The following is a 26,802-nucleotide window of genomic DNA, read 5'->3' as shown; positions in this document are numbered from 1 at the left end:
TCTCAAAGAATTCATTATGGCAAGAGCAAACTATAAACATCTCAGAGTTTCCATAGGTGTTTCACCTGAGTCTTCCCTTGGTTTTATTTTCTTTGCTCTTTCTACAACAAGATTGCCTATCTTTATTTACCTGTTAATAAATAGCAATAAGACAAAACTTTAATAGGACCCTGTTTGGCACTTATTAGCATATCATATAAGATATTAACTGTAGTAAAGAAAAATCAGGAAAACAACAAATGAAAGAAAGTTTTAATAGGACCCTCTAGTTTTCTGAGCATTTTAAAATTCCTATTTGTTCTTCACAACAGTCCTGTGTGGCATATTTCATAGCAATCTATATACCATGGTCCATATGGTCATTAAATAATGAAAACTCAGCATTATAATACCTTTAATTATTCCTACTATTTCCCAAGTTCTCTAGTTGTAGCCACAATCTGTTAAATTAACATGGTTTTAGAGCCATATCAATTCAATAAGATACATATTCTCTTCATGGGTAATATGCAAAGATAATTTATCCAAAATGATTAAATCAGCCTCATAACCTCTTCTATTACTGTATGTAATGAAGTTATGTATCTTGTAAGGGTGTGTCAAAATCAAATTATTTGAGATGCAAATTAACATTTTTGTTGAAAGTAGTATTTACATAGTATAGAATTCTGATAAGATTTTTTTATTTCACTCAACTTTTTCTTAAATTTATACAAATATTAAGAAAATCATATCTGTGATTTAGCTATAAATATGCGACTACAAAACAGTACTAAACAAAATAAAGGATTCTGCAAATCTAAATATTCAGTCTCACAATTCAAAGCTAAAAAATATACCAAGAAAAAGGGAAAATTTACCTTTTCAGTTCTTGTCTTCTTTTCATATTACAGTACAGAATATCTGCAAGATCTGATTTCTGAAAGAAAAAAGGTATTACTTAGGAAATATAAATTGTGAACTGAGGAAAGAGATTGGGAGACAGTATTTTTCCATACCTATATGTTAGTGAATATGTTAGAGACAGCCTGGGACCTGGGACCCTTTACTGTAACTGCTGCAACACTTGCACCTGGACAGGCCTCTTCTCCAGCAACAAAATACAAAGAAACTATATGAGACTAAAAATAATTGTGTGCATGCTCAGGTGGGGCAAATTATGGACAAAACACACAAAAAGACCGAAAAACTGCTACTCGTGAGGAGCCAGGAGCAAAAAGCAGGGTACTAAGCATGCCTCCCGCAGTTCCTACCACCAGAAAGGTGGGAAAAACACCTCACCCTTCCAGCCCTAAGTCTGTGCACACCCCTAACTTCACCCCATATAACCAGCTAGAGCCAAGATGGCAGAGAGAGAAGGTGCCACAAATAGTGCACTTACCAGATGCTGGTGGTGACCATGACACCCAGGTGGACAGGAGGAACCTCCGAGCAATGGGGTAGAATATAGTGGGGATCGAGGGGGAAGGGGCAGAGGCTGGACAGGACCGATTCCCCTGAGGAGCAGCTCAGGGAGAGCAGTTCCCAGGCCTTGAGAGGCACACTTACCTCAAGGGAATCAGCGGGGAGAGACCCTCGGAGGTCAGAAGATCAGGGGAATGTACCTGGAACCTACTCGACCCTGGGAAGCCTGCTGAAGCCAGGGGCCTGATCCTCTGTACTCTGAGGATTCCAGAGCCCCTCCAGGCCAGGCTGAGCTTAGGCAACCTGCACCCCATCCCCACCCAGGGCCTTTATCTGCAGCATGGGCCCTGAACATAGGGCCCACCCCCACCTAAGCCCTGCCCTTCAACAGCCAAGACTTTTTCCAGCTTTTGTTCTCTTTTCTCTTTTTTTTCCTATTGCAGTTATGTTTTAGCTTTTATGTTTTAGTTTACTTCTATCTTTATTTTTTCTAATATATGTGTTAGTTTTTAAAATTTCACTTTTTGTTGCTGTTGTTGTTACTCTGTGTGGCTTTGTGGCTTGTAGGATCTCAGTTCATGGCCCAGAGGATGGGCCTGAGCTCCTATGGTAGGAGGGCTGAACCTGGTGGTTCTAATAGAGAACCACAGACTCCAGGGAATATTAATTTGCGTCTCTTGTAGGGGTAAGGAGTTTATATTAATATAAAGTCTCTTGGAAGTCCACATCTCAACACCAAGAGGTAGCTCTACCTAACTGCCTGCAAACTCCAGTGCTGGAAGTGAAATGAAAGTCGCTCAGTCATGTCCGACTCTTTGTGACTCCATGGACTGTAGCCCGCCAGACTCCACTGGATTCTTCAGACAAGAATACCGGAGTGGGTAGCCATTCCTTTCTTCAGGGATCTTCCCAACCCAGAGATCAAACCTGGGTCCCTTCCATTGTAGGCAGATTATTTACCTCTGAGCCACCAGGGAAACCCAAATCTCAGAGCAAACAACTAGGAAGACAGAAGCACAGTCCCACCCATCAAAAATATGTGATGACAAAAACCCAAGTTAGAAAGAAACAAGCACAATAAAAACCTACAAGACCAAACAAGTGAAGAGGAAATAGACAACTTACCTGAAAAAAAATTTATGATAGTAAAAATGATTCCAAAACTCAGAAATAGAATGGAGGCACTGATCAAGAAAATACAAGAAATGTTTAACAAAGACTTAGAAGAACTAAAGAATAAACAGAGATGAACATAATAACCGAAATGAAAAATACACTAGAAGGAATCAATAGCAGAATAACTAAGGCAGAAGAATGAAAAAGTGAAATGGAAGACAGAATGTGGAAATAACAGCCAAGGAACAGGATTAAAAAAAAAAAAAAAAAGATTGAAAAAAATTAAAGACAGACCCAGAGAACTCTGCAACAACACTAAATACACTAACATTCAAAATACTGAGTCCTAGAAGAAGAAGGGAAAAGAAATGGTCTGAGAAAATATTCGAAGAGATTATAGTCAGAAACTTTCCTAACATGGGAAAGGATATAGCCACCCAAGTCTGGGAAGTACAGAGAGACCTCTGCAGGATAAACCCTAGGAGAAACACACCAAGACACATACTAATCACACTAACAAAAATCAAATACAAAGAAAAAAAAATTAAAAACAGCAAAAAATAACATACAAGGGAATTCCCATAAGGGAATCAATCTCTCAGTTGATTTTTCAGCAGAAACTCTGCAGGCCAGGTCAAAGTGGCAGGAAACAGTTATAGTGATGAAAGAGAAAAATCTATAACCAAGATTACAGCCAGCAAGGATTTCATTCAGATTTGATGGAGAAGTTAAACACAGACAACCAAAAGCTAAGAGAATTCAGCACCACCAAGCCAGCCTTACTTACTCAAGGATTTTAGCCTTCTGATTTAAGTTAGTGTCCTTGGCTCAGTGGTAAAGAATCTGCCTGCCAATGCAAGAGATGCAGGTTCAATCCCTGGGTCAGGAAGATGCCCTGGAGAAGGAAATGGCAATCTACTCCAGTATTCTTGCCTGGGAAATTCCATGGACAGTGGAGCCTGGTAGGCTACAGTGCATGGGGTCACAGAGTTGGACTCAACTTAGGGACTAAACAAAGCCAGCCTACAAAAGGTGCTAATGGAAATTCTCTAGGCAAGAAACAAAAGAGAAGAAGATGACCCACAAAAGTAAACCCAAAACAACTGCTACCCACTCTAGCATTCTCACCTGGAGAATCCGCATGGACAGAGGAGCCTGGTGGGCTACAGTCCATGAGGTCGCAAAAAGTCAGACAGGACTGAGCAACTAAGCACAGCACAGCACCATTTACAATAGCGAGGACATAAAAGCAACCTAGATGTCCATCAACAGATGAATAGATAAAGAAGATGTGGTATATATACACAATGGAATATTACTCAGCCATAAAAAGGAACTAGACTGAGTCATATGCAGTGATGTGGGTGAACCTAGAGTCTGTCAAACGTAATAAAGTAAACCAGAAAGAGAAAAACAAATATCGTACACCAACGCATATATATGGAATCTAGAAAAATGGTACTGATGAACCCATCTGTAGGGTAGGAAAAGGATGCAGACGGCAGAGCACGGACTTAAGGACATTGTGGGAGAAGGACAGGGTGGGGCACACTTAGAGAGTAACACTGATATATATGTATGAAAGTGAAGAAGAACTAAAGAGCCTCTTGATGAAAGTGAAAGAGGAGAGTGAAAAAGTTGGCTTAAAGCTCAACATTCAGAAAACGAAGATCATGGCATCCAGTCCTATCACTTCGTGGCAAATAGATGGGGCAACAGTGGAAACAGTGGCTGACTTTATTTTTCTGGGCTCCAAAATCACTTCAGTTGGTGACTGCAGCCATGAAATTAAAAGACGCTTACTCCTTGGAAGAAAAGTTATGACCAACCTAGACAGCATATTCAAAAGCAGAGACATCACTTTGCCAACAAAGGTCTGTCTAGTCAAGGCTATGGTTTTTCCAGTGGTCATGTATGGATGTGAGAGTTGTACTATAAGGAAAGCTGAGCGCCAAAGAATTGATGCTTTTGAACTGTGGTGTTGGAGAAGACTCTTGAGAGTCCCTTGGACTGCAAGGAGATCCAATCAGTCCATCCTAAAGGAAATCAGTCCTGAATGTTTATTGGAAGGACTGATGTTGAAGCTGAAGCTCCAATACTTTGGCCACCTGATGCGAAGACTCATATGAAAAGACCATGATGCTGGGAAAAATTGAGGGCAGGAGGAGAAGGGGACGACAGAGGACGAGATGGTTGGATGGCATTACCGACTCAATGGACATGAGTCTGAATAAACTCTGGGACTTAGTGATAGACAGGGAGGCCTGGTATGCTGAAGTCCATGGGGTAACTAAGAGTGGGACACGATTGAGCGACTGAACTGAATTGAACTGAACCATATGTAAAACAGATATCTAGTGGGAGGTTGCTATATACTACAGGGAACTCAACTCCATGCTCTATGATGACCTAGAGGAGTGGGACTGGGGTGGGGTGGGAGGGAGGCTCAAGAGGGAGGGGATATATGTATACATATACCTGATTCACGTTGTTATACAGCAGAAACTAATACAACATTGTAAAGCAATTTTACTCTAATTTTTAAAAAATAAATTTAAAAAAGAAACAAGGCAGCTCCCACCTCAGTGACTGAGAAAGCAAAGGAACTGTTCCTTGTTCTCCCTCTCCCGGCTGCAGCAGGCACCCCATTGAAATCTTACCTGAACTTCTTATCTGACATCTGATCACTTTCTGTTGACTATGGGCAGGCCAACAACCCTGGTTGGTATCAGGTTGACACAATAATTTTCTTAATCCTTGCAATAATCTCATGAGACAGATATTATTAGTATCTCATTTTACAGACAAAGTACCCAAGGCTCAAATAGAGCAAAATATTCTCAACGTTACAGAGGAAGTTAGTCGCAGAGCCATGATCTGAAACCAGATTTCTCTACCCTTTCTATTCTACCACCCTGTCTCTCTCTAGGGGCAGAGGGCTACAGACAATAAAAATAACAGAGAAAGAGGATATAGTCCCTGTCCTAAAGAACTCAGAGTAAAGCAGTCCCTGTCCTAAAGAGCTCAGAGTAAAGCAAAGGGAAAAAGTAGAAAGAAATACAAGGATATATACAATAAACAATAAAATAAAGCAGAACAATAAACATTAAGTTGTAAAAGAGTTTAAAAGATCAAAACCCCAAAGTTGGGATGTTCCAAGGAAAAAAAGTAGGCCAAAAATATGCTAAAGGTTGAGCATATATTGAATAAAGATAAATACATAAAAGAAAAAGGCATTCTCCATTAAAAATGCTTAGGCATTCTAAGAAGCTGGAGACGACTGGTATAAATTCAGCAGACAGAAAATAAACTAGCCTACCTAGAAGGGCTGTTTTGAGAAAGAAGAAAAATGAAAACTGGATACTTAAGGTATGACCAAATTTAAAAGGGTCCTGACTCTTTCTGACCCCATGGACTATACAGTCCATGGAATTCTCCAAGCCAGAATACTGGAGTGGGTAGGTATTCCCTTCTCCAGGGGATCATCCCAAACCAGGGATCGAACTCAGGTCTCCCGCACTGCAGGCGGATTCTTACCAGCTGAGCCACCAGGGAAGCCCAAATGGTAAACTAAAAAACTAAGTGAAGATTTTTCAACAGAGGAGAAATATGATGAAATCAGTGTTTTAAGAAGGTTAATACAGCAAGAATTGCAACAGCAGTTCCATTATGTGAAAACAAACTCTTAAAAACCCAAATCTGCATTCATGGAACTTTCACAACTGCCGGGGTCCAGCCCCAGCAGGATCCAGGGGTACCCTCAGGATGATGGCTTAGGCAATAAGGATAGCAAAGCGGAGAGATCAGAGGCTTGATCTTCCTTGATTAACACAGAAAGCCAATAAAGCTCCTGTGCCCCAAGGAGTCATCCTGAAAGAAGAACAGAGAGAGAAAAGGAGAGAAAAGAACGACATGGGGAGACCAAGCTTCGGTGAGCGAGGCCCATAACTTTATTTTCAAAAGGAACTTTTATCCCTTGACTTGTACACAGAGGGAAATGAAAGATGAAGTCATACAGAGTCAGCCGAAACACTACATAAAACCAGGATTTTTTATGCATACCTTTCCCATAAACAATGTTGTGTACATTATCTTCTAGCCTTGGAGGCCTGTGGACATTTTATGACTCTTTTTTGATAAAGGCTGCTCAACCAGAAAACTTATTTTCCCTTGAAGTGTTTTTTCTTTACATTTCTAATCTATGTCAGCCTCAGAAAGTGCTAAACAGAGTTACATTCTCATGGAGCAAAGGTGCAGTAAGTTACAACAAAGAAAGAACCAATTAGCTCAAAGGTCTGATGTGGTTAATTCCAAGGCTGTTACTTGTTTTCCTTACATTCCAACTATGTTAACCAACGCACTCCCAGGTGCACAATGGATAAGGGATATGGGCACTTGGCAGCAAGCATTGGCCCAATAATGAAGCCCTTTACCAGTACTATCTATTCTAATAATTTTTCATCCCTTAAAGGACTCTATGCTCATTAGGACTTTTAGAATGTTTTGGCTTCCCGTGCCTTTCAAGGTTGGGGAGTTGTGAACAATCATGTGTGTTAATTGCAAGAATATGGATAAACCTGTCAGGCAAGCTAGAAAGCCATCAGAGGGGTTAAAATAGAAATATTCCTTTCATGCCCAGGAGACTTATTAACTAAAGCTCTAAGTTGACTTTTTCCAGAGAAAGGTGGTAGGGGATAGCCCCCTGTTAATGTCAGAAGAGTTGGTGAAAGGCATAATATAATAAACAGTAGACAGATTCTAGTTTTGGGGTAGATGCTGAAGCAGATTCAGGGGGTCCCTCGAGCCATGATCTGCCTTGCTTGTCATGGCTCTTCCACATGACCTTGTCATGGGTGGGATCTCCCGGGTGGCTCCCGGCACACAACTATTTTCTCTTATTACCTACAACAACTGTGCAGCAATCTTCATATACGCCTAACTCTTCCCTTGAATGTGGTGAGCACTTCGCAACCATCCATGTACCAGGTTGATGTGTTTAGTCTGCTGTCACTGTTCCATATTATTTGGCAGACAGTGGAAAAAAATCTGGACTTCACTTTGTTGCTGCAAACAATTTTGTGTCCTTTCACAAGTCACTTAACTTTCTGGATCTCAATTTCTGAATCTGAAAATGCAAACACTATCTCTGCCCTGGTGACTTCAAAATGAAATTGTAAAGACAAATTTAACCACATACAGGAAAAGACTTAAAAATTGTCTAAATTTATATTTACGTTGTCTAATCCCACATGATAGGATCTATTAGCACAAAGGAAGAATTTGATAAATGCTTTTCGGTGAGCAGCAGGGAAAAGCTGCTTTTCCATCTATCGGCTATCAAAAAGCACGTATAATATCAAGAAAAAATTAATGGAAAAGTAGTAGGGGAGTTTATATCATAAAGCTTTCAATTGTACATTAAAACTTTAACATAATTTTTAGAGTTAGTTACAGTATCTAAATACTCACTAGTTTTCTCTTCTCTGATGACACTGATCTTACAGAGCAAGTTGAACAAGGAGAACTTACTGATGCTTTTTTCTCTCTCTTATCCTAAGAATGTCATTTGGAAAAAAAGAAAAGCACAAAATAAAGCACAGTGTAAGACAGCATTCTTTTATCAATGTCGTTGTAAATCAAGATTCCTTCTGCATTAATAATAAGTTTCAGAAGAGAACAATGTTTATTTATTTATTTAGCTGTATTGGGTCTTTGTTGCTGTGCACAGGCTTTCTCTAGTTGCAGAGAGCAGGGACTATTCTCTAGTTGTGGTAGGAGAGCCTTCTCACTGCAGTGGCTTCTCTTGTTACAGAGAAAAAGCTCTAGGTGCGAGGGCTTCAGTAGCTGCAACACCTAGGCTCAGCAGTTGTGCTGCACAGGCAGCAGTTATGGCTCTCAGGCTCTGGAGCAAGTTGGGCTCAGTAGCTGCGGCTTACAGGCTTAGTTGCTCTTTGGCATGTGGAATCTTCCCGGACCAGGGATCAGAACCGTGTCCCCTCCATTGGTAGTTGGGTTCTTCTTCACCATACCACCAGGGAAGTCCGGGAACAATGTTTAAAGGCATACAAACATTGGTAAGAGGAAAGGAGACTTAACTAGAAATCAGAAGATCTAAGTGGTCTTGAATTAGGAATGAGATGGGATAGAAGTGGGCTTCTCTGGTGGCTCACATGTTAAAGAATCTGCTTGCAATGCAGAAGACCTGGGTTCAATTCCTGAGTCAGGAAGATCCCTTGAAGAACGGAATGGCTACCAATTCCAGTATTCTTGCCTGGAGAATTCCACGGACAGAGGAGGCTGGTGGGCTACAGTCCATGGAGTTGTAAGAGTTGGACGTGACTGAGTGACTAACACTTTTACTTTTTCACTTTCACTTGGGATAGAGGTAATATAGCAGAAAGTTGCAGACAGCTCACATAAGGACATTGGGAAATGGTACTACCATAGTGATACTTAGTCTTCTACAAAGCAAAACCATATACCCAGTTATTTTTTCAGTGGCTCCTGAATTCAACAGACCCAGGAGAAACGTATTTCAAGTACTTACTGTGTATCAAAGACACTTTTCTAGACAGTGAGAACAGATTAGTGAAAAAAAAATAAAAGTCCCTGCTGTCATACAGGTTACACCTACTGCAGGTTTAACTTACAAATAAGTTAAGTAATATATTTAGTGTATCAGATGATGCTATTAAAAAAATAATAATAATAAAGCAGAAAAAGGGGTCAGGAAGGGCTGGGAGGCAAGGGTGAGGCTGGTGCAATTTTAAACAAAGTAGTCAAAATGGGTCCCCACCGGTAATTTGACACCTGAACGGAGACCTAATGAAATGAAGGAACAAACCCTGTGAGTAGCTAGGGAAAGTTAAAGGGAGTAACAGCAAGCACAAAGCAGGAATGTGCCTGGCTTACTGGAGCAGCAATAAGGAAGCCAAGGAGTGCAGAAAGCAAAGGGAGAATGAGATGGAGATGAGATAGTGACAGTAATGTGTTTTCTGTCCCAGCAAAGACATTAACTTTTTCTCTGAAGTGGAAAATCACTAGAAAATATTGAGCAGAAGAGTGACATGATTTAACATTTTAATAGGATCACTGTGCCTGTTACGGTGAGTGCACAAGAAGGCAAAGGTAGAAAGCAAGCTGTTTGCCTGGATCATGGTGATAGCAGTGGGAGTGGGAGTCACACTCAGCTGACAGAATTTGCTGATAGATGGGATGCAGGCAGAGCATGATGCCCAGGGTTTTGGTCCAAGCAACTTAAAGAATGTAACTGCAATTTACCACATTGAGAACACTGAGGCTGGGCACTTGCGAGAGTACAGTTTAAGAGGAGAAAGAGCCAAAAAGGATGCTGCCAAGCCTCAGTTTCTTCATTTGTATAATTGGGATAATAATAGTACCTACCTCATAGAGTTGAGAGGAATAAATAAAATAATGAAGGAAAAGAAAAACAAATGACTCTTTCTCGGTCAGAAGAACAAAATATTTACATAACTTGTTTTAACACTGAGGTATATTTTTTTCATCACACAAAAATAAAACTGCAAAACAGGGTATCTTTAGGTCAATAAGTCAAAATTCTTACTTCAATATTGGATGATGGGGTGGTGCCTTTTCTCCGAGACGTCTCCTTTTTTTCACAAGATTCTTTGTTGGACATTTTGCAAAGCTAAAAGAAACATCAAAAACACATTATGTATGTGGGTTTTTTTTTTAACCATTGCTACAACAAAAACATTAGAAATCATACTTTTTTCAGTTTCTTAAAGATTGGAGCTTTATAAAAATAATTTTTGTATTTTACCCATTCTCAACATGATAGGATTGTCTCATTGTTCCACTTTACTTATATTCTGCCTCATGACCTGTTTCCTTCCATCAGTGTGGGGATGGTCACCTTTTAAGAAAGACTCTCAAAAGTATGCCTTTAAGGCAAACTTCTCTCTCTAGCGTCACATTCCCATTTTCAATTGCCTGCAGGACTATTATATTTTGCCCCAACCACACCTCAAAACCAGTTAGTCACTAAATCTTCATTTTCTCAACATACGCTCCATCTCTCACTGAGTGAGATGTCGGGCAAAACACGTACATTTTTTGAGTCCTAGTTCCACTATGTGTAAAATAGAGATAACTCATCCAAGAGGGTTTTTTAAAAACTTAAATGAAACTATGGATGTAAAAGCACCTTGTACAAGATAGTACACAGTTCAGTTCAGTTCAGTCACTCAGTCATGTCCAACTCTTCACAAACCCATGAATCACAGGATGCCAGGCCTCCCAGTCCGTCACCAACTCCTGGAGTTCACTCAGACTCATGTCCATTGAGTCGGTGATGCCATCCAGCCACTCATCCTCTGTCGTCCCCTTTTCCTCCCGCCCCCAATCCCTCCCAGCATCAGAGTCTTTTCCAATGAGTCAACTCTGCGCATGAGGTGGCCAAAGGACTGGAGTTTCAGCTTTAGCATCAGTCCTTCCAAAGAACACCCAGGGCTCATCTCCTTTAGAATGGACTGGTTGGATCTCCTTGCAGTCCAAGGGACTCTCAAGAGTCTTCTCCAACACCACAGTTCAAAAGCATCAATTCTTCGGCGCTCAGCTTTCTTCACAGTCCAACTCTCACATCCATACATGACTACTGGAAAAACCATAGGCTTGACTAGACGGACCTTTGTTGGCAAAGTAATGTCTCTGCTAGATCTAGGTTGATCATAACTTTTCTTTGAAGGAGTAAGCGTCTTTTAATTTCATGGCTTCAGTCACCATCTGCAGTGATTTTGGAGCCCCCCAAAAATAAAGTCTGACATGGTTTCCCCATCTATTCCCCATGAAGCGATGGGACCAGATGCCATGATCTTCGTTTTCTGAATGTTGAGCTTTGAGCCAATTATTTCACTCTCCTCTTTCACTTTCATCAAGAGGCTCTTTAGTTTCTCTTCACTTTCTGCCATAAGGGTGGTGTCATCTGCATAGCTGAGGTTATTGATATTTTTCCCGGCAATCTTGATTCCAGCTTGTGATTCTTCTAGCCCAGCGTTTCTCATGATGTACTCTGCATAGAAGTTAAATAAGCAGGGTGACAATATACAGCCTTGACATACTCCTTTTCCTATTTGGAACCAGTCTGTTGTTCCATGTCCAGTTCTAACTGTTGCTTCCTGACCTGCATATAGGTTTCTCAAGAGGCAGGTCAGGTGGTCTGGTATTCCCATCTCTTTCAGAATTTTCCACAGTTTATTGTGACCCACACAGTCAAAGGCTTTGCTGCTATTGCTAAGTCACTTCAGTCATGTCCGACTCTGTGCGACCCCATAGACGGAAGCCCACCAGGCTCCCCCGTCCCTGGGATTCTCCAGGGAAGAACACTGGAGTGGGCTGCCATTTCCTTCTCCAATGCATGAAAGTGAAAAGTGAAAGGAAGTTGCTCAGTCATGTCCGACTCTTAGCGACCCCATGGACTACAGCCTACCAGGCTCCTCTATCCAAGGGATTTTCCAGGCAAGAGTACTGGAGTGGGGTGCCATTGACTTCTCTTTGGCATAGTCAATAAAACAGAAATAGATGTTTTTCTGGAACTCTCTTGCTCTTTCGATGATCCAGCGGATGTTGGCAATTTGATCTCTGGTTCCTCTGCCTTTTCTAAAACCAGCTTGAACATCTGGAAGTTCACGGTTCATGTATTGCTGAAGCCTGGCTTGGAGAATTTTGAGCATTACTTTACTAGCGTGTGAGATGAGTGCAACTGTGGGGTAGTTTGAGCATTCTTTGGCAGTGCCTTTCTTTGGGATTGGAATGAAAACTGACCATTTCCAGTCCTGTGGCCACTGCTGAGTTTTCCAAATTTGCTGGTATATTGAGTGCAGAACTTTCACAGTATCATCTTTCAGGATTTGAAATAGCTCAACTGGAATTCCATCACCTCCACTAGCTTTGTTCGTAGTGATGCTTTCTAAGGCCCACTTGACTTCGCATTCCAGGATGTCTGGTTCTAGGTCAGTGATCACACCATCATGATTATCTTGGTCATAAAGATCTTTTTTGTACAGTTCTTCTGTGTATTCCTGCCACCTCTTCTTAATATCTTCTGCTTCTGTTAGGTCCATACCATTTCTGTCCTTTATCAAGCACATCTTTGCATGAAATATTCCCTTGATATCTCTAATTTTCTTGAAGAGATCTCTAGTCTTCCCCATTCTGTTGTTTTCCTCTATTTCTTTGTGTTGATCACTGAGGAAGGCTTTCTTATCTCTTCTTGCTATTCTTTGGAACTCTGCATTCAGATGCTTATATCTTTCCTTTTCTCCTCTGCTTTTTGCTTTCCTTCTTTTCACAGCTATTTGTAAGGCCTCCCCAGACAGCCATTTTGCTTTTTCCCATTTCTTTTCCATGGGGATGGTCTTGATCCCTGTCTCCTGTACAATGTCACGAACCTCCATCCATAGTTCATCAGGCACTATATCAGATCTAGTCCCTTAAATCTATTTCTCACTTCCACTGTATAATCATAAGGGATTTGATTTAGGTCATACCTGAATGGTCTAGTGGTTTTCCCTACTTTCTTCAATTTAAGTCTGAATTTTGCAATAAGGAGCTCATGATCTGAGCCACAGTCAGCTCCTGGTCTTGTTTTTGCTGACTGTATAGAGCTTCTCCATCTTTGACTGCAAAGAATATAATCAACCTAATTTCGGTGTTGACCATCTGATGATGTCCATGTGCAGAGTCTTCTCTTGTGTTGTTGGAAGAGGGTGTTTGCTATGACCAGTGCGTTCTCTTGGCAAAATTCTATTAGCCTTTGCCCTGCTTCATTCCATATTCCAAGGCCAAATTTGCCTGTTACTCCAGGTGTTTCTTGACTTCCTGCTTTTGTATTCTAGTCCCCTATAATGAAAAGGACTTCTTTTTTGGGTGTTAGTTCTAAAAGGTCTTGTAGGTCTTCATAGAACCGTTCAACTTCAGCTTCTTCAGCATTACTGGTTGGGGCATAGACTTGGATTACTGTGATATTGAATGGTTTGCCTTGGAAACAAACAGAGATCATTCTGTCGTTTTTGAGATTGCATCCAAGTACTGCATTTCAGACTCTTTTGTTGACCATGATGGCTACTCCATTTCTTCTAAGGGATTCCTGCCTGCAGTAGTATATATAATGGTCATCTGAGTTAAATTCACTCATTCCAGTCCATTTTAGTTCACTGATTCCTAGAACGTCAATGTTCACTCTTGCCATCTCCTGTTTGACCACTTCCAATTTGCTTTGATTCATGGACCTAACATTCCAGGTTCCTATTCAATTGCTCTTTATGGCATTGGACCTTGCTTCCATCACCAGTCACATCCACAGCTGGGTATTGTTTTTGCTTTGGCTCCATCTCTTCATTCTTTCTGGAGTTATTTCTCCACTGATCTCCAGTAGCATATTGGGCACCTGCTGACCTGGGGAGTTCCTCTTTCAGTATCCTATCATTTTGCCTTTTCATACTGTTCATGGGGTTCTCAAGGCAAGAATACTGAAGTGGTTTGCCATTCCCTTCTCCAGTGGACCACATTCTGTCAGATAGTACATAGTAGAGTCTAAAAAAATACTGGCTTCAGCAATTGTCTTTCTGCTAGACCCTGAGCTTCTTGAAGAGTACACTGTATCGAAAATTTAGGAGGTGTTCATAAATACCCTCTGAGTAAATGAGTAGGTGAATTTTTCTTTCCCAGAATAGTGATTGTTCATTCTGAGTCACTTTCAACTCTTGCTCATTGCAGTCCCTCTGTCCATTTCTTATCCCAGTCTCCCTTTTCCAGCCTGGGTCTGGATCAAGTCTATACTGCTGTTACTGACAGAAAGAAAGAAACCTGCACACAGTCATCCCCAATGGTCATAAACACTTTAAAGATAGTATATATAATCATCCTGTACTGGAACACAGAGGCCAGAGATTGGGAACATCACCAGATTTGCTGGGGCAAGAAGATAGAAAGGGGTCCACAAGCAAAGTCCAAAGGAGAGTTTATTGCTGCTAGTGATATGTATAGGACTTCCATGTGACACAGAGACGGTAAAGAACGAGCCTGCGATGCAGGAGACCAGAGTTCGATCCCTAGGTCAGGAGGATCCCCTGGAGAGGGAACGGCAACTCACTCTAGTATTCTTGCCTGATAATCCCATGGAAAGAGGAGTCTGGCAGGCTACAGTCCATGGGGTCACAAAGAGTCAGACACGACTGAACAACTAACACACACACACAACACACACACAGACAGAGTGATAAGTACTGATGCTAAGAACATAACAAAGACTAGAAACCAAGCAATTACAAGTACTCCTGGTCAAACATGATCACAGTAAGTGAAGTTCTATAAAAGAATGATCAATTACACTAAATCAAACTTGTAGAATGTTTTGAAGAATATGGAACAAAGAAAATACTGAAACCAGAAATCTAATAATAATAAAAATTAATAAAACAGTCAACATATACTTCTAATGACAGATTCTAAATTATCCAGAAATTTTGCCTTTTAAGATAATTCATGGCAATAATTAAATTCACAGTTGAGCTTCCAGATTACAGGAATAATCTTCATTTTTCTTTCTTGTTCCAAGGATCCCATTCCATGGGGAGAAAGGTATAAGGAAAAACAATAACTTCCATGAAATAAATTGCTTAAGGCAATGGGTTGGTTTTTTTACCTTTTACAATTTAAACCCTTTCATGTTGTGCTTTGAATACACACACACACACACACACATATACACAAAACCAATTTGAATCTATTATCCATAAGACAAATCAGAAAAAAAAATACTGCAGAGAGTAGACTATCAAAAGAAAAACACCTACATATGTACTGTGACAAATTATATTAGTGTACCATTCATACCAATTTTATGGAAATCAAAATATAAACTAAATGAGTGGAGATTTCCTGTGCTGGCCTGCTTCCCAATTGGCTCCTGATCTCTGCTGCCACCGTCTCTTATGAAGTTTCCTCTCACAATAAGTAGAGATGACCTGTGCAACCAACAGGATATATTTATATAATATGTGGCCAGGTCAAATAACACACTGTGGCTTCTGCCTTTCTCTGTCTTGAATTGTTCACCCTAGGAAAAGCCAGCCACCATATCATGAAGACATTCAAGTAACCCTAGGAAAAGCCCACCAAGGAAGAGCGGAAACCTTTTGCCAAAAATGAATGGACTTATAGGCGTGTGAGTTGGCCACCCTTGAAGCTGATCCTGCAGCCTTAATCAAGCATCCACTAGGCAGCATCCCTTGCAAGTATCTCACTGCAATGTGATGAGAGACCCTAAGGCAGATACACCCAGAAAGCCATTTCTGAATTCCTGACTCATATCTACTGTGGGGTAAGAAGTGTATTTGGTTGTCTTAAGCCATAAAGTTTTGAAGAACTTACGCAGCAATAGATGAGTAATATACTCAATATAATTTTTCAAACTTTGAAGATGCCTTCTTTAGGATGGCTCAAGAGCAGGGACCATGCTTGGGAATTCTGATTAAAATTCCACAGAATACACAGACTAAAAATCTAGCCCTTTTCATCTTCTGGTTTTCAACTGGTATTAATGAAATTGACATCCTAAATCAAGCTTTCAATTAACCATCCATTCTTTCACAAATTAAAACATCACTGGTTCCTAGATGATGCATAAATATCCACTACTCATGCCTGCAAACTATAATGTTATTTTCTCATTTTTAATTAACTGTTAAGACCAGTGAGGCAGTATATACATCCAGGAATACTAGTTAAAACTTGTGGATGGGGCCACTAAGAGGGCTTTAGAATCACAATTCACAAAAACTTCCATGGGATAAATTGTTTAACTGGGGAGGAGAGGAGGGGGAAACCCCTCCACATATACTTTCTAAGTTCTGGGAGGGAGGACCACATTCCTGTTTTGAGTTTCGAAATGCCAAAAAAAGCACACTCGCTCTCCCCTGGGTACTGAAAACAAATAGAAAATAAACAGACCAAGAAGAAAACTATTAAGTATCACTTTTATTAACTAGGAAAACCGAACGGGAAGTGCGAATACCTGAGACTAAAAGAAGACTCCCTCTCCCTTCCTGCTTCCTGTAAAATTCGGACCAGTGTAGGCAGAGCAGTCAGAAAACAAGGCATTCCTCTTGCCTCCCGCAGTGGCCTTGAAGGAGCGCGCCTTAAACTCAAGCAGGCTCGGAGAGTAAAGAGAAGTACGGAGGCCTGGAAACTTAACAGACGCCTTGAGGAATCTGAATCGCATCAGTCAAGTGCCCTGAAGCTCCACACATTCAAGAGCCTTGGATATTAAAAGCCTAAATGTAAGCATAGGCTCTTCTCCCCACTCCTGGGCCCCAGCAATTCACCATCCACAGGAATCTTACAGCCACAGCGCGGCGCTGCTATTGGGAATACGTAGGTTAAAACAAAATTAAAAGGAAAAGAGTGTTCAGATCATGGTGTGATCTGAAGAGCAGACCCCCATCTGGAAGTCCACCTAACTGACAAGCGGCCCAGAAACCGCCTAATCCCGCGGACTCGGTTAGAAACACACTGCACCCAACCCGTGGCGAGAGGCTGCCCGGAAGGCAGAGCCGGGCCAGAACCACACCCTTCACAGAGCAGGCTCAACTCCGGGTCCGCCCACAGAGTCGCCCCGCCCAGGCTCGAGAGGCCCCCGAATCCTCCGTCCGTCCCGCCGGCTGCCCCCTTTCGGTCCCGGAGTGAGGCATGGAGAGTACCCACCGAAACGTCAACTAACCCCTCGGCTTCCCTACGTTACTTACCAGAGGCCGCGCCGGTTGCGATTTGGGACGCCCAAACCCTGAGAAAGGGACCCCGAGCGCGACGCCCGCTGGGAAATGTAGTTCTGCGCTCGGAAGGTAGCTGGCGCTCGAACGCTCCGGAGCATTTGTTTGAAGTGAAGTGAAGGCGCTCAGTCGTGTCCGACTCTTTGCGACCCCATGGACTGTAGCCTACCAGGCTCCTCTGTCCATGGGATGTTCCAGGAACGTTTGTTTAGCTTTGCATTTACTTCCTCCAAGCCCTTGGCACCACCCCCCCGCCCCGCTCCGCCCCGAGCGGCGCGGTGCACTCTGGGTATTGTAGTTTTGATTGCGTTCGGTGGTTGACGGCTAGAACGGAGACGCACGGTGGAAACGGAACTCTCTGACCTCATTGGACGCCATCCCCCAGCATGCTCCTGCGCAGGCGGGGCTGTCGTCGTAACGCCTCGGGGAAAAGGAAGCGGACGGGACCGCGAATCGCTGCCTGTGGCTTTTAATTTTTCTGCTGACTGGATTTGGTCACTGATTCTTCATCTTTTGTCTGTTGCACGCATCTCGCCCTCCCCATTTGCTTCCCCACTTCTCGGATCCGGCCCTCTGGGCTTTCACGCCATTTCTCTCACTCCGCAGTGAGCCCCTGCTGGTCCCCGGGCGGGCCTGGCAAGGAGGCGGTAACTATGGAGAATATGGCGGAGGAGGAGCTGCTGCCCCAGGAGAAGGTGGAGGTGGTCCAGGTCCCGGTCCCGACCCCGACCCCGGACTCGGCTCGGGTCCCAGCGCCGGCCCCGGATTCGGCTCCGGTCTCGGTCTCGACCCCGGCCCCGGCCTCGGCTCCGACTCCGGCCTCGGCTCCAGTCCCAGCCCCTGCCCTGGCCCAGGCTTCGGCCCTGTCCCCGTCCCTAGCCTCTGCCCCTGATGAGGCTGAAAGCAGTAAGTGCAGGGAGGCCCAGATCTTTCTGCCGCAGGAGAAGCAAGAAAGTGCGCCTTGCTGGGGAGTAGGGGAGGCCCTTCTTCACTGGAATGGTTTTTACGGGGGAAAAGGCAGTTTTAGCGAAATGGGGGGAGGAACGAGGGACCCGTATAGCGGTAAAAACGGGTACAGGGTGGGGGACGGCATCTCCACAAACCTCGGGGATCTCACAGGGAAGGATCTGTGGAGGCCAGTGGTGCTGCAGGTGGAAGGAAATAATGGGATCGTGGACGTCTTCTTTAAAGGAGGTCTTTTTCTGGTACAGAAATTAGAAGTTACACCTCATTTGGTAGTTTCCCTCTCAGCCCTGTCTGCCATATTTCCCTGTGTCCTTTAAAATATGATAGAGTAACCGAGTTTACTGTAGTAGGTGCTAACTGCCAAGATTTAGAAACCGTTGCTGTCAATTAGGTTTTATGTCTAGAAATAGACACGAGATGGGGTTTTTCTCATTTTTTCTTTAGCAGCTTGCCTCCAAAAAGAATTTGGGGCTGACGAGTAGTTTAAGATAGAGTGACTAAATTATAGTTGTTTTCCCTCAGACGTAAATACGCATTGAGTTTTGTACGTTTCTCCAAGTCGGCTGTCGAAAATTAATAGCCTGTATTAATTGTGCTTGCATGTTTTATAAGTGATGGTTTATTAGGCCATAAAAGAATTTAAAAGATTGATAAGTAACACTTTATCAAGAATCGTCTGAACATTTTTAAACGTAAGCTCTGAGAAACTTTTCTTTAAAAATTTTGTCCCCAGATTGACCTTTATGCTTTTTCTGAATCATAACAACAACAACAAAAATCTTAATTTGTTGTCTTTCCTACTTCTAAGCCAGTTTTGAGGCTAATGTGTAAAAAAAAAACACATTTCAGTAGTTATAATCTAATAGAATTATTTCTGCAATTTTTAAACAACATACAGATTGCTAAAGAGTAGGGTGGATCACAGAAAAGACCAAGGTCAGAATGCCTCAGGTGGGCCTCTCCTCATCCCGGAAGATCAAAGCTAGTTAAGTGCTAAATAAGACCAATTGTTTCTTCCGCAACTGCAATGGGGGAAGAGCAGATAAACTCCAGAGTAAGATATCCTCCTAAACTCACCTCTAGATATGGTCTTTTTATGTGCTTGAGCAGCTTTAGGGGATGTATGCTTTCTCCATCTCCCTACCATCATGAATATGTTAAACATAGTTTGGGAAGATTTATTCAGATATTCCAGAATTTATGAGTATTTAAAGAATGTGTGATGTTTGAAAAACCTGAAAATGCATTTCTGGAACAAATAGTGATTAAGAAATTGGAAATGCATTAGAAACATATTAATCACATTTTGAAAATTATTTTTAGATGGTCTAGTTAGCCCTTTGAAATCAGTCTCATATAGGCAAGATGAAGATGGCATATCTGAAGTAGAATTGAAAATTGAGGAAGAAAAAGAAGTTTTAAAAGAACCGCCTAGCATCTTGGAATCATCTGATTTAATAAGAGGTTTGCCTATTGACTTCTAGATTATTAGCGAGTTACAAAAAGATCGAGTGATTTTAAGTACAGATTGATATCTACTGTCTTGAACCAGAAAGTGACTTTAGAGATGTGCTGAGGCGTTTTCATGAATCTTTAGACAGATCTTTAGAGTTTTCTTCAGTAGTGGACTACAGGATTTTCAGTTTTCTAACTTACTGGGCCCCTTTCACTTACTCTGTACTACTTAGTAGTTAGAATGATTGCAATAAACACGTCGTTAGTAGTACTATGTATCTTGTTTGACACACACAGATCTTTGAAGTATGGAAGCCAGTGCTTTCAAATTAAATAGGTTGGTTTGTACATATGTAATGAATGTACAGATTCATTGCCTGAATCTTACTGTCTGGGCCGGTAATTAAAAGTTTTCATCAAATGGGAAAACAGTTTATCTGTTTATAGAAAGTGCCTCATTGTAAGTCATTTGAACAATACCTGATATATTGGTATATATCAGGTATATATATATATATATACCTGATATATATAACAATGTTGCTGTTTGTTGCTGTTTGTGTTTCTCATTTTGGAATTAGGTAAAATATATTTTAATAAATTTTAACAGGAATGTCTGATAGGGCTGAATTGAATTCCAAAATTTTGACTCAGTGTGCTACTGCACCCAAAAAGACTAATGATTTTTTTTTTTTTTTAAACCAGTGCCTGCTGTGTGCAGGTTACTGCACTAGGCATTTAACATAGCCCTTGGCTTCTTACTGCTTATTTGTAGATGAGACAAACAAGAATGTAGATTATATAGAAGAGAAACAAAGCAACTGGGAGTGAAGCTTGGAGAGAATAGGCAGGAAGACAGCAGTGTGGAGAAATTATATAATCTAATTATGTAATATTAAGCCTTGTGGTTTATCCCATTGACTCCTAACTCATTGGAAATCTTTTCCTATCAGTTACCATCTCTGAGTCATATATTCAGAATTCTACTTTGTTTTTTTTGTTTTTTTGTTTTTTTTAGAATTCTACTTTGTTAACATTTCTTTCCATAGGGCTACAATATTCAGGTCTCTCCATCCTTAAAAAGAAAGAAGCAAGTTAAAATCCCATCTCTTTTTTTTTTTTAAATACTAGCAGATTTCTTGAAAAAAGTAATCTATGCTGATTTTCTGTACTTCATTTCTCTTTCCAGTTCTATTTGTACTCTAAAAACGCCTCACTGAACCTTCTTAAAGGTCTCCAGAAACTTACTAAATACTAAATCCAGTAGTCTTTTCTTGATCTCTACAACTATTTGTGATATTTACTGTTAAGCACTACTCTTTTACAGTCCCTTCTTTCCTGGCCTCTGCATTATCTTGATTCTCTATACCATTTTTTCTTTTTGAAGCTACCCTCTTGATTCCTTTTCCTCAACGTCTCCTATCCCTCCACACCTCACTTCAAAATTGTATCCATTTTTGTTAATCAGTGGTGGATTAAGCGGCATTGGGGAATGCATTCCACATGCTACTAATCAAGAATATGTTAAATATATTTTGGAATGATTTATTCATTTATTCCAAAATTTACAAATATGTAATTTGAAGAATGTGTAATATTTGAATAACCTGAAAATGTGTTATTGGGACTGAGTTTTGGCTTTTTTATCCTCAGTTTCAAAACATTTCCCCCTAGGCTTTCTTACTGATGCTCTTAGTTTCACCTAACATGCGTATTTATGAGTTATATCTATTCAGCATCCCTTCTGACCTTCCACTACAATTCAACTGCCTACTGGACTTGCGTACCTAATTCCAGCAGTAATCAAACACACTGTGTAAAAACTGAATTCCCATTCTTCCTCTTCCTTTCTGCCAAAACTGTTTTCCTCTTCCTTTTTATTGGTTAATAGTACTTGTATCAAAATCTCAATTGTTCTTTAATCTTCACCCTTTCACATCCCAAGTCCTCTGCTGCTTTTCTTTACCTTCTATTTTCTAGTACCTTTCCATTACTAATTTCTCACCTCAATTATTGATCTTTGGTACTACAACTACAGATTCTGAAATGCATTCAAATCATATCATTTATTTACTCAAAAATCTGAAAAGATTTAACATTACCTAAAGAGTATAGTTCAAACTAACTTATATAAAATTTATGCCTCCCATGATCTATACTACATTTTTGGCTGCATTATCTTTCTACCAGCTCTATCCCCCAAACGTACTACTTTCCAGCCAGGAGTGGTGGGGAAGTGGCTATATATTTTTACACCACATGCCTTTGTTTATTTCAGTTACAAGGTTATTTCAGTTTATAAGGCCAGACACCAAATCTCTACTTACTGAAAACCTGTTTATACCTTAAGTCGTGGTCAAACACCACTTCAGTGAAGGCTTCTTAGAGGCAGTTGTTGGAATGAGTTATTCCTCTGTAAACCCACATCATATTACCTTTACCCTTAAGTCTTCATTCATCTTGCCTGGTGTTACAGTTAGTAATTAACATGTTTATCTCTCACCTGATTGAAAGTTCTTTGAAAACAGGAAACCTGGCTTCAGTGTTTTATACAGACTAGAAATATTTTCTGTAAAACTATATTGAATAATAAGATAAAATTTGAAAGCTGTGAGGTTATGCAGTGGCAACTCTTTGACTTCTGAGACACACTTGTCATTTACAAACTGAGTTTTCTGCCTAGGTACTAAGGCACTGTGCTATAGGAAATGAAAGTGTAAAATTCTGTGTGACGTGATAAAATGAAATTGAAGATGGAATACATATTGTTAAAGCATAATTTCCTAACTCTTAAACTTGCCTTTCAGAGAGACACATCTCAATTCAAAGGCAGCTTGCTGATTTAGAGAAGTTAGCTTTCGTAACTGAAGGGGATTGTGACTCTGCCAATTCACTGAACTCAGATAATCTTGATGCAGGTATTTCCATCTTTGGAGGGTTTCTGTTTTTTTTTTGTTTTTTTTGGTCAGTTTCTAATGATTTGTCATCTTTCTACTCATGAAAATTTTGGTAAGCATGAACTTGTTTATTTCCTCCAAGCTAGGGCAGAAGTAAGATAATGTTTTTTAACTTAGGAAATGGTACCCTTCTATATGTAAGGGCACTGTGAGGTAAGTTATTTCACAACCCCTCAAGGAAATTACAGTCTCATGGATATATAAGGGCTTTGTTAGGAATTAACGTTTTACTATGAGTAACAGAAATCCAAAAAATCGTATGGAGGCTTTTATTCTGTCACAAGAAAGAAATCTCAAGACTGGCAAAGTAGAGCTGGTACAGAGTTTCACAGTGTTGTTAGTGCCCTGAGCTCCTGTCGTTCTACTTTATCATCCTTAGTGCTTGGATTCCATCCTCAAGATCTCCTCATGGTTTTTTGAAGTAGAGAGTATATTTTAAAAATTGTGCTTATACTTGCTATGTGCTATATGTGAAAGATATTTGCTGGATTAAAAATTGAGTTATTGGGACTTACCTGGTGGTCCAGTGGCTAAGACTTTGTGTTTCTAATGCAGGGAGGCATGGGTTGGATTCCTGGTCAGGGAACTAAGATCCCACATGCCACACAGGATGATCAAAACAAAAACACCCTGGTATAGTCGAATAAATTTTTTAAAAATTGAGTTACTGTTTCTGTATATTTTATTGATTTAAACCTGGATTTGAGATTTATTTTTAGTACTATTAAAGTTATTATTAAGATACATTACATTTCTAATTAAATGAAACTTCTGTTTTGATGATCCATAATCTTTTTAATAATATGTTAATGAAGAAGGAAGAATTTAACAAATTCAGTAGTAGGATGTGTGCCGTGTGCTTAGTCAGTCATGTCTGACCTTTTGTGACCCCATGGACTGGAGCCTGCCAGGCTCCTCTGTCCAGGGGATTCTTCAGGCAAGAATATTGAAATGGGTTGCCAGGGCCTCCTCCAGGGAATCTTCCCGACCCAGGGATCAAACCCACAACTCCCACATTGCAGGTGGATTCTTCACCATCTAAGCCACCAGGGAAGCCCAAAGCCACTGTAATAGGATACAGAGTATTGCATCCAATCTGCCCCTTCCTTCTTTCATTTTTTTAATTCTACATGTTAACTGTTTTTGTTGCTGCTAGAGTAGAATACCAGAGCTGATACTTTTGTCTGTCTAGCTCCTATCCCTCTGTAAGTGTGACAACTCCTGCCTTTTCCCCTGCCCAAGTGCAGAATGACATTCTTTCTGGAAGGCATTTTGCCTGGGGGGATATCATGTAGTTTATCATTTCCTCATCTTCTCCATACCCAGTGGTAACAGGGATATCAGCTCGCCACAGAGAGGAGAGTTTTAGGATAAAAATCAGTCACTGACAGTGTCCTAAAACAATTATTGTTAAGTACCTGCTGAGGCAAGAATGACTTCACCTTAATAAATATTAAGAAAGATGTTATCTAAGGAATGTGTGTGTGTGTGTGTGTGTGTTTTGAGAGGCAAGGATGAGAAAGGGTCCCCTGTTAACTTCTTTTGTAGGCAAATTTAAGCATGAAGAGCTGGTATATTCTCTGCTTTATTGGTTCTTTTTTCATTAACAGGAAACAAACAGGCTTGTCCATTGTGCCCCAAGGAGAAATTCAGAGCTTGTAATAGTCACAAGCTTCATCGTCACCTTCAGAATTTACACTGGAAAGTCTCCGTCGAATTTGAAGGTTTGTATTTTTGTACTTACTAAAAAGTGATGTAAATGAAATTCACGATTTTGTACTAGTTTTGGAATTTTACTGACAACATAATCAAGTATCTTCAGTTTAAAATTATGAAGGATATAATGCCCCTCTTTTAATGTATTTATTAATAAAGGACCACATAGTTCTCTAGGCAGTAGATATTTATGACACCAGTAGTTTAGTGTGACAAACTATTAAGTATCTGTTCTGTGTTGGGTACTTGGCTTGGCCCTGAAGGCCCACATTACTTAATGAACCATGTTTTCATAAGTTTTACTTTTCCTTTTTTTATTAGAACAACTACAGTTTTTAATTAACTACGATTAATAGTAACTCCAGTAATAGTTTTGAAGGTATAATAAAAATAAAACAAGAAAATAATTGGTATGAATATTGGAAAAGAGAAGATAACATCTCTTTTTTTCCCTGCTGCTGACTTAAAAATGAACAGAGTTAATGAGAGTTTTTGGAACAGTCGTGAGATATAAGATAAATATTCAAACTCAGAGCCTTTCTCTACTCTTGATAAATGGAAATGAGGGGAAAAAAAAGTTACAACAGTGACAAAAACGGCACAATTTGAGGGAGTAAGTTTAACAAGAGGATTCAAATGAAGAATGAAGTCGAAGGACAAAAAGCACGATTTTACCAAGTTAAAAGACTTCCTAGGGAGAGTTATTGTTAGATTCTGAGGTAGTGAATTATGGATTATATGTGTTTAGTTACTCAGGCATGTCCGACTCTTTGTGACCCCATGGACTGTAGCCCGCCAGGCTCCTCAGTCCATGGGATTTCCCAGGCAAGAATACTGGAGTGGGTTGCCATTTCCTTCTCCAACGGATGATATATTACAGCCTTTTTTTGGAAAGAAATTTGGCAACATTTAAAAAATTTAAAATATTTTTCCTCCAGGCACTCCCTCTGCTAAGAGTAAAGGAAGCAATAGACAAAGATGTACAAGAATGTTCATTGCATCATGTGCTTAGAAACAAAAACTTGGAACTAAAAATCAAAGATGATTGAATAAATTATGGTACATACGGACCATGAAATATTATGCAGCCATTGAGAAGAGTGTATTAGATCTATATTAGCTTGCTTGGAAGGATTTTCATGGTAAACTATGAAAATAGTAGTGAAAGTGAAGCCGCTCAGTCGTGTCCGACTGTTTGCGACCCCATGGATGGTAGCCTACCAGGCTCCACGGTCCATGGGATTCTCCAGGCAAGAATACTGGAGTGGGCTGCCACTTCCTTCTCCAGGGGATCTTCCCAACCTAGGGCTCGAACCCGGGTCTCCTGCATTGCAGACAGATGCTTTACCGTCTGAGCCACTAGGGAAGCCCGAAAATAGCAATATATATGATAAAAACAAAAATACTCCCCTCCCCCAAAAAAACCCTAAACATGTACATACTTAAATTTGTATATGATTATGCAAGTACACTGACTGTGAAATGTGGTTATCTGGAGTTTCAACCAGACTAAATGAAACAGTCATTATAAGACACTCCAAAAAGAAGGCAGAACTATTTTCTTATAGTATTGGTAAAAGGTTGTCACTAGTTACTTAGAGAAAAAGTGAATTAGAGACTAATTCAGAAGCCATAGTATCTTATGTTTAATTACTTATGAGAATGTGTAGTAAACCATATTGACTTCTTAACAAAAACGATCTCATTTTAATTACAAAGGTAATGAAGTAATTGCTTTATATAAGCCATTGTTTAATCTCTGGTCTCTCGCCTCCAGGTTATTCCCTTCTGTTTGATGGTTCATGGTATTCTTTACTGTCATGTTCTTTAGGCTGTTGCGTTCTTTCACATGATGGTGATCTGGTAGATGGGGAATATGATAGCTTTTGTCTTTGTGAACAGGCTTCAAAGTAGTTGGCAAATATGTTGAATAAGATCTGCTGAAGGAATAGAAATGAGATGAAGGACAAAATAAGAATGCCTTACCTAGCTGGAGAAGACTGCATTAGACGTGAGAAAGAAGAACATGTCTTCAGATTTAGCCATACGGATGTTGAGATTCATCTAGTGGAGGGAGCCTGGAGGGCACATAAATCTGCAAAGGTTTGGGCTAGAGATACATATTTGGGAGTTGTCAGAATACAGATGGTATTTAAAGCTGAAAGTCTGGATGAAACGACCTTAAGAGTACATATAGGTACAAAGGAAATGGTCCAAGGTCTGGGTCCTAAGACACTTCAGGATACACAGCTAAGAAAAATGATTGGATGTAAAGTGAACTGAACTAGAAGTATGAGAAGAAGGAAGTTAGAGATAAGTTCACAGTTTTTGAGTTAGGAGTAACTGGAAGGCTTTATTATTCATTAAAAAAGTAAAAA

General features: G+C 40.5%; 2 protein-coding genes across 14 annotated transcripts in view; one reads left to right on the top strand and one right to left on the bottom strand.

Moving 5' to 3' along the window:
• Positions 1 to 17,565, bottom strand: part of SWT1 (SWT1 RNA endoribonuclease homolog) — a 113,006-nt gene extending 95,441 nt beyond the window's left edge. For 5 of the 11 annotated variants that reach the window (XM_019976671.2, XM_019976678.2, XM_019976677.2 and 2 more), the window contains exons 1-4: positions 17,307 to 17,564; positions 10,106 to 10,189; positions 7,990 to 8,073; positions 861 to 919 (exon numbers count right to left, since the gene is read on the bottom strand). In XM_019976671.2, the coding sequence (XP_019832230.2) occupies positions 861 to 919; positions 7,990 to 8,073; positions 10,106 to 10,180 (218 nt within the window). In that variant the 5' untranslated portion in view covers positions 10,181 to 10,189; positions 17,307 to 17,564. Of the gene's footprint in view, positions 1 to 860; positions 920 to 998; positions 7,967 to 7,989; positions 8,074 to 10,105; positions 10,190 to 16,576; positions 17,249 to 17,306 lie in introns of those variants that run through there. The other 6 variants (XR_002182498.2, XM_019976679.2, XM_019976672.2 and 3 more) reach the window with 5 other exon arrangements.
• Positions 17,566 to 17,729: 164 nt separating this feature from the next.
• Positions 17,730 to 26,802, top strand: part of TRMT1L (tRNA methyltransferase 1 like) — a 34,573-nt gene continuing 25,500 nt past the window's right edge. For 2 of the 3 annotated variants that reach the window (XM_070768571.1, XM_019976483.2), the window contains exons 1-4: positions 17,730 to 18,236; positions 19,620 to 19,760; positions 22,559 to 22,669; positions 24,319 to 24,432. In XM_070768571.1, coding sequence (XP_070624672.1) covers positions 17,984 to 18,236; positions 19,620 to 19,760; positions 22,559 to 22,669; positions 24,319 to 24,432 — 619 coding nt within the window. In that variant the 5' untranslated portion in view covers positions 17,730 to 17,983. The remainder of the gene's footprint in view (positions 18,237 to 19,619; positions 19,761 to 22,558; positions 22,670 to 24,318; positions 24,433 to 26,802) is intronic. The other variant, XM_019976484.2, reaches the window with a different exon arrangement.

The sequence above is a fragment of the Bos indicus genome, chromosome 16, assembly GCF_029378745.1.
Source record: "Bos indicus isolate NIAB-ARS_2022 breed Sahiwal x Tharparkar chromosome 16, NIAB-ARS_B.indTharparkar_mat_pri_1.0, whole genome shotgun sequence".
NCBI lineage: Eukaryota > Metazoa > Chordata > Mammalia > Artiodactyla > Bovidae > Bos > Bos indicus.
Note: the sequence above shows the minus strand (reverse complement) of the source record. Positions and strands in the feature narration are given on the sequence as shown.